Genomic DNA, 14,163 nt, shown 5'->3' with positions numbered 1-14,163 from the left:
TGCTGACCAGGAGCCATTAAATCTTTAGCTGGGCAAAAGGGACTTGTCTCGTGAAAGCGAATGAAATAACACCATGATAGACGTCTGATTACACACTGCTCAAACATATAGAAAATGTATAACATGAACCACAACCAGGTCTATTTTTATTGTGTATCGAATATTATCCTGTATATTATACATTGGATATTTCTTGTTTACTATCTAGATGTGTTTCAGAGAGGAGGAATGATAAGGTGGATGATACTCACAAGATTAAGTACATGCCAGTGAAGCCTTTAGCGTGAAAACACATTACTGCGTGCAACTGTAAAATATCAGAATGATGAAAATGCTTATTGCAGATTTTAGTGCTTGTATGGTTTAATAAAACACGCAATACCCAAGGACAATACTTCAGAAAAGGCCCCTCTAGGTGACGTTTTGTGACGTATTAAATAGAGAAAATCTCGAACTTTGCAATCATGAAAACCTGAGGAGATAAATCTCTCTGATTTCATCATGAATCACTCTCACCGCCACTAAAGACCCAAAGGTGAAACACATTTCCCTATTTAGAAAGTAATTCATGCAGGAGCCATAATTTACACCACATTTCCTTGTGATTTTGTCTTGCCGTGCTGCAATGACGGGAAAATATATTTGAGATAAATGACATGTTAACAGAATGATTTCACGGTTCAACGCATTTGCTGTGATTTATACCACTACCGCCACAGCTTTTAAGGTCCTGATTCATCCCAAAAGGGCAAAATATCTACTTTGATTGGAAAAGAGATGGAGGAATGTCAGTTAAAGATATATGTCCAATGCTATCAACATCCTAGTTATCCCCAAAGTCAAAGAAATAACATTAGATATTTATATGAGAAATGCATATGCCCCTTCTTATTATAGCTGCTATTTGATAAGAAAACATGATGGCTACTTGACAGAAACCACTCATCCAGTTCCAGATTGTTTTTTTAAAATGTTCCCAAACATAAGCTGCTACATCAACTCCACCACCCAAAAAAAGTGATGTGTTTTTGTGTCTGAGGAAAAAAAGCTCATTCTGAATTAGCAGCATTCATTTTACGGAGGCGTCCGGCCCTTGCTGTTGTAATTATTTTAAATTCTGGTTGAATTTGGTGCTGATGAAATGCTGCATTAGCTCCATAATTCCTGCCACACACACAAGCTATCCATATTCCTCCTCTGGCTTGGCAGGGAGGAGATAACATTGTGACGGGGAGGAGGTGACAGCCTCATCTCAATGTGAATGGAGCTAATCACCAATGCAAATTGCAATCAGAAGGGCATATCTCTACCTAACTGAGAGATAATTGCGCGATTGTGCTGATAACAAAAGGTCAACCGCGTGTAGCCACTAAGCTCTCAAATGATCATCAGACGCACACTGTCTCCAGCAGTGAATATTTTTACAGACTGAATCACTGCATTAATTTTAAGGCCAAACACTGCTACAATTTTTTTTTTTGATGATGAAGATTTTAGACACTGATTATTCAGCAGATGCTGCCTCTCAGATTGGAAACATGAAAATGCAATGGCAAGAGGATAAAACAAAAACAAATATCTAGTTTAACTCTTTTCTAAATTTAATATATATAATAAAAACAAATCAATTTGTCAAGAAACGCCACTGTTATTCTTTCTTCTCATCACCTCTACTGTCAAATTCAGTTTGCCATTGTCCTCCTGACATAATGGAAAGCAGCATTTGAGTGTTCTTGTGTGGGCAGCCTCCAGCTGTGTGGTAGGAGCTCCCTCTAGTGGACTCACCGTGGGATCTTGAAGAGGGCTTTAACTGGATGCAATTCAGCCAGCGGGGGATCTCCGTCTGCCAGTTCGATGGCTGTGATGCCGAGGGACCACACATCACAGCGGGCGTCGTACGAGTAGTCATACTGCTGCTCACAGGCTATGACCTGGCAATATAACACAACAGTGACCATCCGAGCAACTCGTATAGACTCCCAGAATCCAGTTTTTCTTAATATGCCAATGAGGTGAGATTGATTCACTTTTTACCTGAACATTGTGTCAGATTTTTTTCAAATAAAGCACTTTATTAAACTGGGAAATAACTTAAATTGATCATAAATTTTACCTCCTTGTTAAAGCACTCTTTCATCTACTGCCTGAAATCTGGCAGAGTTACAAACATCTATATTTATGGACTATTTAAACACCGAAAGGTCAGTTCATTGGCTGCTGATATGAGCTTCTTTATTCCACAGTCAATAATTATAACTGACACTACATTTTACAGCTGAGTTTATTCTAATTGCCCCTAGGTCCCTCCCTACCAGCCCAATCACCGCACCTCATTTCTGCCAAGGAGTAAGCCTAGGGGGCCACAGACTCCCAGCTATTAACCTTGAAGCGACCTCAAGAGCTGCACCCGTGGAGGGGAATACACAATGACACCGGGGAGAGTCTCAGAAATAACTGAGCCTCTCTCTCCTCTCTCTCTCTCTCTTTGTGCCACATATAACAGGCTTTTCCTATTTTAAAATGTGCCAGTAGGCACCAAAACATATGCTATGTATGCTGTTTGTGTGTTTACTGAAGCTCTGACCTCAGGAGCCATCCAAAACGGAGTCCCGACTGATGTGTTCCTCCGCAGACGTGCGCTGGTCAATTGAGCTGAAACACCTTTAAAAAAAAAAAAATGTAAAAATGAAAATATCATTTATGAACCTCTTATAATAATTAATATTTACATATTAGTATGTTTATCAGTGTGGATTTTCTACAGATAAAAATACAATTTATGATAGCGACTAAATGTTTGAATTAATCAATAAATCCTGGCATATAATTTAGTGTGGCAACCTGCCAAGCAGTAATAATAATGGGCTATAATCATTTCAAATTATGTAGGACAGATTTTTATCAGCATGAGTCCACTTCATCTCCGTGACACAGAGGACATAAACATGCCTAGGGGTGACTCAAAGTCATTTGCCATAACAGCTTTCTTTTAATATGCAAAGGATCAAATAATGCAATTTAAATGAGCAATAATAGCCTTGGGTTAAGGCTACGGTCCATGAAATAAAAAGATGTTATGGTGAGCAAGGGACTAAAGTGTGGAGCACATAAAATGGTTTCTCCTGTGCTTGTGTTGTGCATATGACTGTGCATATGACTATCCAACTTCAGAGAGAGGATAAAGCTGAGACACATTTCTCAGACCTTGATGCTTTTGTCTCTTTCTAGTGATCCATGAATCGGTTAAATTGCCTCTTTCAAAGACCATTACCAAAGTCAACCAGCTTGACTCCTCCCTGAGTTGTCAAGAGGATGTTGTTGCCTTTGACGTCACGATGGATAATCCGGTTGTTGTGCAAATGCTGAAGACCCTTTTAAGTTAGAGGACAGAAAACACAAGGTGGTAGGCATGAATCACCATCACATTATTAGTCATCTGTCATTAGTATAAATTAGAATATGATGCGTCAAAGGTTGAGAAGTACAAACTATATAAAAGAAGTCCCACAGCTGTTCAGAAGGAGAGACATTCATTACCGCCTGCCATACTTCCCTCTGCTGAAAATAAATCCTCAGCAAGCTCTCTGCATGTTTGCATCCCACCTCCTCCTGAACATTAGCAGCTTTGCAGCGGGCCATCTTACCAACAGGGCACTGTATAAGATGTATGCGATAACGGGCTCCTGCAGACGCCGGCCTCGGATGAGCAGGCCTTTGATGAGTTCTGTCACAGAGCCTCCGTTGCACAGCTGGGAGGGAGACAGAGAAACTCCAGTGACTCGTCCATCACTCACCACTGTAGATAATGATTCATGGGGAGAGCTAGCCCCCCCACACACAAGTAAGAGGAAGCAACGCAGCGTCACATGGCAACATGATGGCATCAACACTCATGTAGGTGGGCCGCTGTGAGGCCCATTAAAAGTATTAAAGGGTTTCACTTAATCAAGTTTAAAGAGTTTTAAATATTTCTGGAGGGCTCACAGACAGAAAAATACAGTATTTAAATGGCAAGAGTTAAAGGTAGCCTGTGGAGTCGTCTGGTAAACAAACACGGTTATGTTTACATTTAGTGATTTCAGTAAACATTTTGAAATCTGGATCATCTACACATTCATCACATTCAGCTTAGAGCAGTATTTCCTCATCTTAGCATCTTCAAATTGCAGTTCCTGCTCCCTGCATATGTCAAAATGTATTGGGTTAATTGCAGTTCCTGCTCCCTGCATATGTCAAAATGTATTGGGTTAAGCCTACACCCCTGCGTGTAGCCTACCAGTCATGGTAGAGCAAGTTCTATAATAAAATAATATATATTTATATATTATATAATATTTATACAGCTCACTTCAATATCTGTATATATGTATTAGAACACTTAGATATATTTTTTATATTCTATTTTAGTATATTTTGTATTTCTATATTGTTCTTTTTTGTATTTTATTCTTAAGCTGAATCTATTCATCAACCAGTTAACAGCCAGCAGCTGGTCAGTTAGCTCAGCAGAAAGACTGGCGATACCCTGAATCTTTACAAATGTATATAAATATCTAACGTTTTTGCCTGATCTGATATTAGCTATAAACATGTATATATTTCTGCTATGAAGTTGGGGTTTATGGAGATCATCTTGTTCTGTTAGCTTTACAGCTGCGGAGGCTGTTAAATGAAGCCAAAGCAGAATTGCCTAAAAACTGCAGTTCCTCAACCGGCCACTTGAGGCTGGCTGCTGAACATGTCAGTCTCCATAAGCCTCCATGTTAACCAACCAACTATACAGCCTGATACAAAAAACAGTTTTGGTCTCTATGGCTAATTTAACTGTTCATGACAACTGAACTGAAGGTGAATTTCTATTTAACTCACCTGTTCAAATTATGTTAAGGCTTAAAGTTATGCATAATTAACAGTGTGGCCGCTTTGATTGACACGTAGGTGCCGTTACAGATGACAGGTCTGCAGATGACCAATGTGTTTGCTGTTTTTTTAGATTAGTCAGGAGGCAGAAGAGGTAGGACTATCAACATGGCAGCACTAGCAACACTAGCACTATAAGCTGTTGTACACAATGTTGCAGGCCCAGTTAAATATGCAACACAATTTTATGCAACATATGTAGTAGGGGACCTGATCAGTTACGGGATCTTTGGCCTGGAAAACACTGAAGATAGCTTTTTTAAGTGAAATACAAAACTTGATACAGTGACTGCAGACATTATGAAGAGCTCACCTCAAGCACCAGCCAAAGTTGTCCACCTGATAAGTTGTCTGACTTGTAGAACATGCCATAAAACTTCACCACATTTGGGTGATTGGACAGGGACCTCAAGATGTTGTATTCTGCCTCGATCTCTTCATCCACATCCTTTAAACAACACAAAACAGCCACATAACATGGTGAAATGTAATTTAAAAAAAGAACATTTATGTCCAGGTTATTTCATTCTGACATTCTGAGGATGACTATTATTAGACTCCTAAAGACAGGGTTATGAACTCGGTAGCAAAGGGAGGGATGGGACCAGGTGCTAAACTATTTCTGGAAGTGCTTTTCTATCAAAGTAGATCTCAGAGGAGGGGAAGACCAACAGTCAGAGAGGCAGAATTTCTCTTCCTGGATGTCTGAGTGATAGTGTCAGCAGTCTAATCAGGGAGAGGGATGGGAGAGCAGGCAGCTTCATCTTCATGGCCATCAGGGGAGCATCATGGTGGATAGCACTGCCAGGATGGGGATTGTTCCATTGACACAATCACAGAAATGCCTCAGACCAAGTCTCACTAGCACAATGCGGTGCCAATGCAAAGTCTTCAGCGTCCTTATCACACAGACAAATGGACGGCTTTACAGAGAGGATACAGCCAGTGCAGGAGCTAGACTTTCTGGTAAAGGTGTGTTAGACTAAACATGACAGGAAATAAATGAAAAGGGGAGACGTTGATATATATCACAGGAGCAAGTACAAGTACAACTGCATCAAGATGGAGAGGAGGAAAAAGTGCCGGCAACTTACTCTGTTTGTGTGGCTTGCATGCTGAGACAAGTCACATAGTTATAAAGAAAAACACAGCGGGTTTTAGTCTTTGCTTTTCTCTTCTGTCACAATATTAGGAGTTCTTGCAGTCATGAAAATACTGTCAAAATGAACGGTGGTGGAGTCACCAACAATACACAATACAAACTTACAGTGCAGAGGCACACAGACTGATGTCAGATCAGTGTGTACACACTTAAAATGTATAAAGCCTGTCAAGTTTTTGATTAAATTAACTATATTTAAAGGTCCAGTGTGCAACATTTAGGAGCATCTATTGGCAGCAATATAATATTCTTAGGTAGGTTTTCATTAGTGTATAATCTGATACTGAACATAAAAACTGTGTTTGTACCTTTGAATGAGCTGTTTTTATATACAGAGGAAGCGGGTCCTCTTCTACAGAGTCCACCATGTTAAACCGCCATTTCTACAGGATCCCAGAAGAGACAAACTAATGCTACAGGCTCTGAGGGGTATTTTGTTGGTTTTATTTCAGCCACATCACCACTAAATCTTACACACTGGTCCTTTAAGCAGTTTTATATTAACTTTATTTTCATACGTATTCATACAGGGAAGGTTAGCTAACCATACATGACAAGTCACAAAGAGAATATTGATATCAGACAATAAACAGGCTCAGTTAAAGCAATTACAGGTAAGTAAGGGACACTAATTGCAGCCAAATAAAGGAGGCATGACACAGATACACAAGTATGACAGTAAACCTTAAGCTAAATCATTGTTTCCCAACCTGGGGGTCAGGACTCTCCATGGGGTCAGAAGATAAATCCAAGAATTTACCATGCAAGGTAATGAACCAATTAAAAATGTGTTTGGCTGTGTAACATTCAGTTTAAGGGGCAATGAGCTAAAAGAGTTGGACACCACTGCATTACATGATGGATTGTATAGTCTACAAAACACTATAGATTAATACACTAAATAATGGAGATCTAGCTGGTTCTGCATCATTCACCTCTTCTTCTGCTACTCTCCTAAAAAACTGCCCCCTGACATCCGCACCACCACTGATCTCAGCCTTTTTAAATCGAAGCTTTTTTAGATTGGCGTTTCAATTCTGACTAGGGCAGTACTGTTTCTTAGGTGAACTCATTCTGTCTGCTCCTTTCTATGTATTTCTGGAAGGTTTAATACCCTGCAGCGCTGCAGCACTACAGCACTTTTAATTGTATTTATTTGTTATGTATCTGTTATGTATTGTTTTATGGCTTTGGTGTAAAGCACTTTGGGTACAAATAAACTTGATTTGATTTGATTTGATTCTTCAACTATAGTTATGGTTAGTCCACAGAGCTTGTGAGGTCTATAAGGTTATTATGCTGTCAAGCAAAGATGCAGCTTTTCTTTTAAACATATGCTCTCAATACTGATCAGAGTGACATTAATCTGTCAGCGTTGACAGAACAGGTTACTGTATCTAGACCTGAATGGTTTACAGGCGACATGCAGCAGCTGCAGTGGTTTTCAGTTCTGCGAAAGGTTCCACAGTAAACATACTTTTATTTGACTTACATTGATCGGGTCCAGCACTTTCACTGCTGCCTGACTCCCATCCTTCTTGTTGGTGACTCTGTAGACTTTGCCATATGTTCCTTTACCAATGGTCTCCACTATATCCCAGTTACCTGATGGATCGCCCAGGTTCTCCATGCCAATCATGCTGGGCTTATACGAATACAGTCCATACAGTGATCTCCTAAAGGATAAACAACAATATTAGATGGAAATATGAACAAAATCTTTTCACATCAATGACAATGCCAAAATGAAAAATGAATTGCTACTTCGATACGTGTGAAAGCTTGATGCAAACCAAGAGAAAGGTTAATCCTTTTCTAATAGAAAAGCTTCTTGTGAATAACTTAACAGCTGAGCCTCACAGACAGACTTTTACACTGTTGCAGCAATACAGGAAAAACATACTGTGCCCAGTTAACATCACAGAGAAGCAAGTAATTAAAAAGGGAAAAGTATGAACCGTGCAGAGCTGTGTATGCACAGCACAGAGCCCTGCGTTTATTCCCAAAGGTCTTCTCATTCAAGCTCTGTGAAACGACTATATCCGCCAGGGGAGCCACTCAACAGGTTTAAAGCAGGAGAAATCAAAGCAAAAACAAAGCAGACAGCTGTAGGTGGAGACGACAGTACTCTTACTACTTACATGGCAAGTGTTATTTTCCCCTGACTCATCGGGGCTGAGAAAAATTACAACTAAAGAATCTCTGGTGATCATAGTAAAACAACACCAATAGCAACAGCAATTGCTTCCTTCCAAGAGAGGACGAGCAACAAGTGGCACTTCACACACACACTGAATTAGCTCTCTCCACGGGGACCTTGTCACTGCCCACTAAGAAGTGCAATCTCCTCAAGATCAATTGGATTGGATGGAGATTAACTTGACAAGTGCTGTCCTGAATGAGCAGTGAACTGACACCACACCTCCACACAAACAGCTTTGTGAAATGACTGTTATGTAAAGCATTTTATAAAGTGATCTACATGTCTTCAGCCTATAAGATGGTTATAAGAAACTAATGCATGGGTGCCAAAGATTAATATAAATCATCCTTTAAGTCCGCAAGGGATGTTCCTGTGACCAGATACAACATGTAAGACCAACGATGCAGAGCATTAAGTGTCAAAACAACTGACAGAATAACCTGATGGATTAGGAACTGATGTTGCCATGTTGGGATACATGCATCCTATTTTTGCCAAAATGACACATATTCCAGATACGAGCATGATGGAGAGAAATGTTTGTGTAAGATCGCACGACTGGCTCCACTTGTCATAAACGTGCTGTGCATCACAGCACGGTGTGCGACCCCGAGGGAGGGAAGCCGAGATGAGCAGATTGATGTGAAAAACATGAATGATGTTTAACCCTCAGGAGCCCTGGCAACTCAGACGGGATTTATGAATTGTTGTGCATGCAGGCTGAGCAATGCATTCCGAGTAGATATTAGACTCCTATTCTGTGCAGCACTGAGATCCAACTGATATCCTTCACTGTGACCTTCAGGTAGCCACATGTGACGGCAGCATCAACCAAAGCGCTCTTTGTAATTGTGTTTTTATAAATACGAATTGCACAAGGTAACTACTGAATCACTTACCTACAAATGTGCTCTCACCTTCAGTCTAATAATCCATCATTGATTGTTCTGAAGTTAATCGCCCATCTTAAACTGTCCGTGAATAATGCATCACACCTGCCTTATTAATCAACAAGCCTGTTTACGTGCCATTTATAACTGTCATCCTGTTGTGTAACAAGTGTCTCACCTGCTCTGCATCCACACCGCGCTTCAAACACATCACCAGTCACCTGTCGCCAAGACACCTTCACCAACTTTTCTACCAGACGGCTCATATTCCCCTACAGCTTCACGACTCTGATGACTGCCCTAAAATATCGACTCATAAACAAGAGTTTGACCCTCAGATGTGCAGCTGAAGATCATATGAGACAGGTTATTGTTTTTAGTGAATTACTGTTAAGTGTACAAGCATTTCTTTTTACACAGCACAAATAATGACACCTACTGTTCAACCAGTCATAAAACAGAGTCTGCAAACAGAACTAATGTGCTCATTTACTTGTTTGCATCTATTCATCATTCAAAGATCAATAAAGCTCAGGTCATAAAGTCAAAAGTCAAACATACCTGTTTCTGTTTAGTGTTAGTGTCTCTCCCGGCACACTAAAATGCTCCGGACTAATTCATGCTAATCTATAGGGATTAATAATTCACCAGTAATCTGCAACCTGACGCAGCACTGTTAAATATTCAGGTGGCAGATGTAGCCACTCATAATGGTGCCTGATATGAAGCATCTCAGGTTGCACACAGGTTACCAGGAAGCACATGGTAGTTGCTAGGTCACATGACTTGGCCGTCTGTCTCCTCTTTGTACATAATGTTCTGCACATGTCAGCTGTTTGTAACTCATCTGGAAACTTTGTCGCTGTTTCCTGTAGTGACAACAATATAATAAGCATCTGTGCAGCTTCCATACACCGGTGCAAAATGATTCCACTGAGTCCAAAAGTCCAAAACTGTGCATGAAATTCCAATGATTAGACTCGAGTTTTAATTGAGCCTTGCTTCCTTAACAATATATCAACACAAGAGTGATGACTTAAAAAAACAAGGCATTATTCCACCTGAAAAAAAAAAACAACAACAGTGGATGTCACTGTTGCCATGAGCCTAAAGCCCAGAGGATCTAATGAAGTGAAAGATAATTACAGCAGCCCAACTTTATAATAATAACAACATCAGCAGAACTTTTAGTATAGTTTATATTTTATTTATATTATGGAAGCTAATGAAAACTCACAGTCCTTCCCACCCCCGCTCTTTGGCACATACATAATTTATTACTGGAAATAGTCACAAAAGGAAAATTTCGTTGAGCGTTATCAAGAGCATGGACAGGTTTTTATGCATGTTTCCCATTAGCGCAAATAAAAGCTTAAACTATATACCTGCTATAGTGACAGTGAACTAGAGCAGTGGTTGCAAACATGTGGGTCAGGACTCCCTAAGGAGGTCACAAGATATATCGGAGGGGTCGCAATGTGATTAACAAGATGAAAGCAGGAAAAACATATTTATATGTCGAATCCTTGCTTTTGTTTATGCTCGTTGTGACTGCACAATCTACCTGATCTATACCTTTAAAAAATATCTGAAAAAGACTATTTATCTTTGGTTGGACTGGTTGTAAAGTGTAGGTATGTCCAACCTGTAAAGAGGGTGAGCAAGGAGACAATGCCTAGCATCAGAGAACTCTTGTTTATTTTCCCCAGATTCAGTCCCCATCAAATGTACTCACAATGTTTGTGCCTCCTCAGTTTTAATCTAACTGTTAATTAATAACGGATCAGATTTGAATAAGTGAGATACGTTGTATTATGTCATGAAATGTTCCTTCAATCGTAGACAGAGCAAAGTCCAAACAGTGTTATTTTAAACGAGCAGGAGATACGTCATTACCGCTTACGAACAGGACACCACTGGTCCTAGAACGTTCAGGTTACCCTTTGTTTACCTGTGTCAGCACACCTGAAAAAGGGACTGCTGTTTCAATCAGACTTTGTGATGGTAATAAATGCAAACCCCTCCAACATTTACATTTATGGTGTATGTACAGTCCAGGTTTCGGTGATGGTTGGTTGGAGGTGGTTTTAGCTTCAGATGATGTGAACAGCTTCAGCACAGGGACCGTCTTTGTCACCAGAAACAGTGCAGAGTAAAAGTGAGTAATCTAATTTTCTGCTTCCATCAAACGCGTACAATCCCACCCTCTCTGGTAAAGCCTTATGGGTACTCCACTTGATAAACCCTTTGGTAAGTCCGTTGAGAGAAACTCTGAACTATAATCCCTTTTAAGGGGATATGAAGAGGCTTTGCGGTAAACCTCAACTAGCCACGAGCCGGGACGAAAGCACAGTGCCCTTGTTCTCACCCTGGATGACCAAAGCCTCACACGACCAGGAACAAACACGTTTTAATTCCCCTAAGATTAGCAGTGCACCTGCATGATTAATAATCTCCAAGTGACACCGTTGGATACACAAAACATCAGCCTAATTAACAAGAAGCCAACATCGTCATCAGAATAATCAATCTAAAAACCTGAACCACTGTCAGAAATGACTCCGTAATCATAAATATCACAGCTGCTTTGGCAACCAGTGGGATGTGACGCAGTGCAATACGAGTCCTCCTGAGTAAAACTACGGCTATAGGCTGCACAATCTGAATCATATTCTAAAGATTACTCATAAACTGAGAATTAGAGTGTGTTGGCTCATAACAAGGTTTCAAAGGGAAACAATCTGACCTCCAACATACAAAATAACATCCTGACAAAAGAGCATAATACTAAATCAAATGCTCAGTCCTCAGAATACATCCACCTCATATTAGTAGCGTCAATAATTCAATATTATATGCTTTTCACTGTAGCTTACTAGAGTTTAGACGATAGACAGCAGCCATTTCAACATGAAATAGTAAGGTCAACACAGTCTATTAAACCTACAGATGATTTAAATATCTGAATTAAATGTTTAATAACTGGCTGATACAGAATAGAAGAAATAAACTAATAAACTGAAACACAATAACATTCATCATTTTGCCTTTATGAATGTAGAAGGTCATGTAGAGTTCATTATCTTTATTTACACTTTTGTATAAACTGCTACTACTCTTGATGATCACTGTAAGCTGCTTTGATAAAACTTAGTTAATGTCTAACATCATTACTTGATACATTTTGAAGGCAACAGTTCTCAAAAAGTCACTGATAAACATGTGCAATGTTTGACGCTCTCAAACTCTCAAACTATCATCTTTCATTTTGTGTTCAGTTGTAAAATAGTCAGAAATTTGTGACTCTTTAGATCCAAAATTTGAGTTTTGAAAATATGAAAATTCTAAACAAAGCATTTATATACTTTACATTTGTTTAGACTTTCAATGATCACTGCTGTATAAATAATATTTCACAATACAAATTTAAAATGAAGTAGCATCAGTATTGAAGATATCCTGACAAGCCTCCTGATGAAGAAATGAAGAGTCTTACCTTGGCTTTGCTGCCTCCGCTTTTCCATCTGTAAAATCTGCAAAACAGGGCAAACTGTTTCAGACAGCAGCTGATCACTGCTCAGTCCTGTATCCATTTCTGTGTATCTGGATCCAAACAGCCAACACTGGAAACAGTTGAACACAAACCTTACTGTATTGGATTTAACTAACAATTCTTTACGTGCAGCTTACCGTCCATAGCAACATATCCAAACTGATTTCCCTGTTTACCCAGTGTAGTCCTTTAATTATTAACAGTATAGACACCTGAGCATGTTGTCCTGCAAACCACAAGCTCCTAACTGACCAATTTCACCTCCCGCAGCCTCCAATGGCCTATTCATGCTCTCTGCAGCAGCAGCAGGTGTACCTACCTGGACAGAAAGGAAATGAGGAAATGTCCAATAATGGAGGCCGCAGCAGTGCCTGCAACACTAACATCGCTCAGTATTAAACTTGTAGCACAAACCTGGGAGGTTTAACCCGGATAAAATTCCTCCACTAGTCCATGCTAGATTTATTTTTTTTCTTTTCTTCTAATTGGCAGAAAAAAGAGGCTTCATGCAGCCATTGGTCATTAACCAGAGGGCCTCCCTTGTTTATGAAACTTCAACCCAATTATCCTCAAAATGCTCAGTCATGTGGCAGAGGAATTCTTTGTGGCACTCTGGGAATAACAGTGGATGAATAAATGTAATAATGTATACAGAAATCACCAACAGAGCTTACTTGTGTGCAGTTTTATGATTTATTCACTTGAGTTTTATTTTAAAAAAGCTGACTAACAGGTTATGGATAAGATGAATATAAGAATAACAACCAACCCACTTACAGCCATACTGCACTGATATTCCAATGCCCTCAGAAGTGGGGCTGGTGCATGCCTTCAGCTGCATTTCAAAACACCCGATGTGTTCTCTTATGTAAAGTCACATTATTGTTCAAAAGGGTCACAGGATTTGTCTATGGAGTTTATGATCCGATGAGCTCCAATGAACTGAGACCCCTGGTGGACAGTTAGAGGGGGACGTCTGCATCCTTACAGCCCACATTTCTTCATTACAGGACAAAAAGGCTATTATAGAAAGTAATATTTGAGCTTTATGGGGCTCAGTCGGTAGCAGAGGCATGAAATCGTCTGTCTAACACTCGTGTCAGTCAGTCAGGGTTTTTGGAAATTAGGTTAGAAACCAAACGACAGCACAGAAAGACAAAGTGCTTAAGTACATTTACTTGGGCACTGTATTTAAGTACAAATTTATAGTATTTGTACTTTGAGTATTTTGTTTTAATGCCACTTTCTATTCCTCTGGGATTCAGAGAGGAATAATATACTACTACTGTATTTACCTCACTGTATTTATTTTACTTTACAAATTAAGATATTTCACACAAAACGTGAAGAGTTTATAAAATATGTTTTATAAAATCCTGCTGTTAGATTAAAACACATCATATAATGCAATATTATAATATTAATATAAACTGTG

General features: G+C 39.5%; 1 protein-coding gene across 2 annotated transcripts in view; it reads right to left on the bottom strand.

The window, feature by feature from the left end:
- The window catches only part of myo3b (myosin IIIB), a 62,271-nt gene extending 49,132 nt beyond the window's left edge, over positions 1–13,139 (bottom strand). Inside the window, exons 1-8 of one of the 2 annotated variants that reach the window (XM_027290785.1) lie at positions 13,048–13,139; positions 12,672–12,708; positions 7,575–7,758; positions 5,234–5,368; positions 3,645–3,749; positions 3,272–3,371; positions 2,585–2,661; positions 1,786–1,931 (exon numbers count right to left, since the gene is read on the bottom strand). In XM_027290785.1, the coding sequence (XP_027146586.1) occupies positions 1,786–1,931; positions 2,585–2,661; positions 3,272–3,371; positions 3,645–3,749; positions 5,234–5,368; positions 7,575–7,758; positions 12,672–12,708; positions 13,048–13,114 (851 nt within the window). In that variant the 5' untranslated portion in view covers positions 13,115–13,139. Of the gene's footprint in view, positions 1–1,785; positions 1,932–2,584; positions 2,662–3,271; positions 3,372–3,644; positions 3,750–5,233; positions 5,369–7,574; positions 7,759–9,736; positions 9,977–12,671; positions 12,709–13,047 lie in introns of those variants that run through there. The other variant, XM_027290786.1, reaches the window with a different exon arrangement.
- Between the last annotated feature and the right edge of the window lie 1,024 nt (positions 13,140–14,163).

Source organism: Larimichthys crocea, chromosome XVIII, assembly GCF_000972845.2.
Source record: "Larimichthys crocea isolate SSNF chromosome XVIII, L_crocea_2.0, whole genome shotgun sequence".
Taxonomy (NCBI): domain Eukaryota; kingdom Metazoa; phylum Chordata; class Actinopteri; family Sciaenidae; genus Larimichthys; species Larimichthys crocea.
This window is presented reverse-complemented; position numbering and strand designations above follow the sequence as displayed.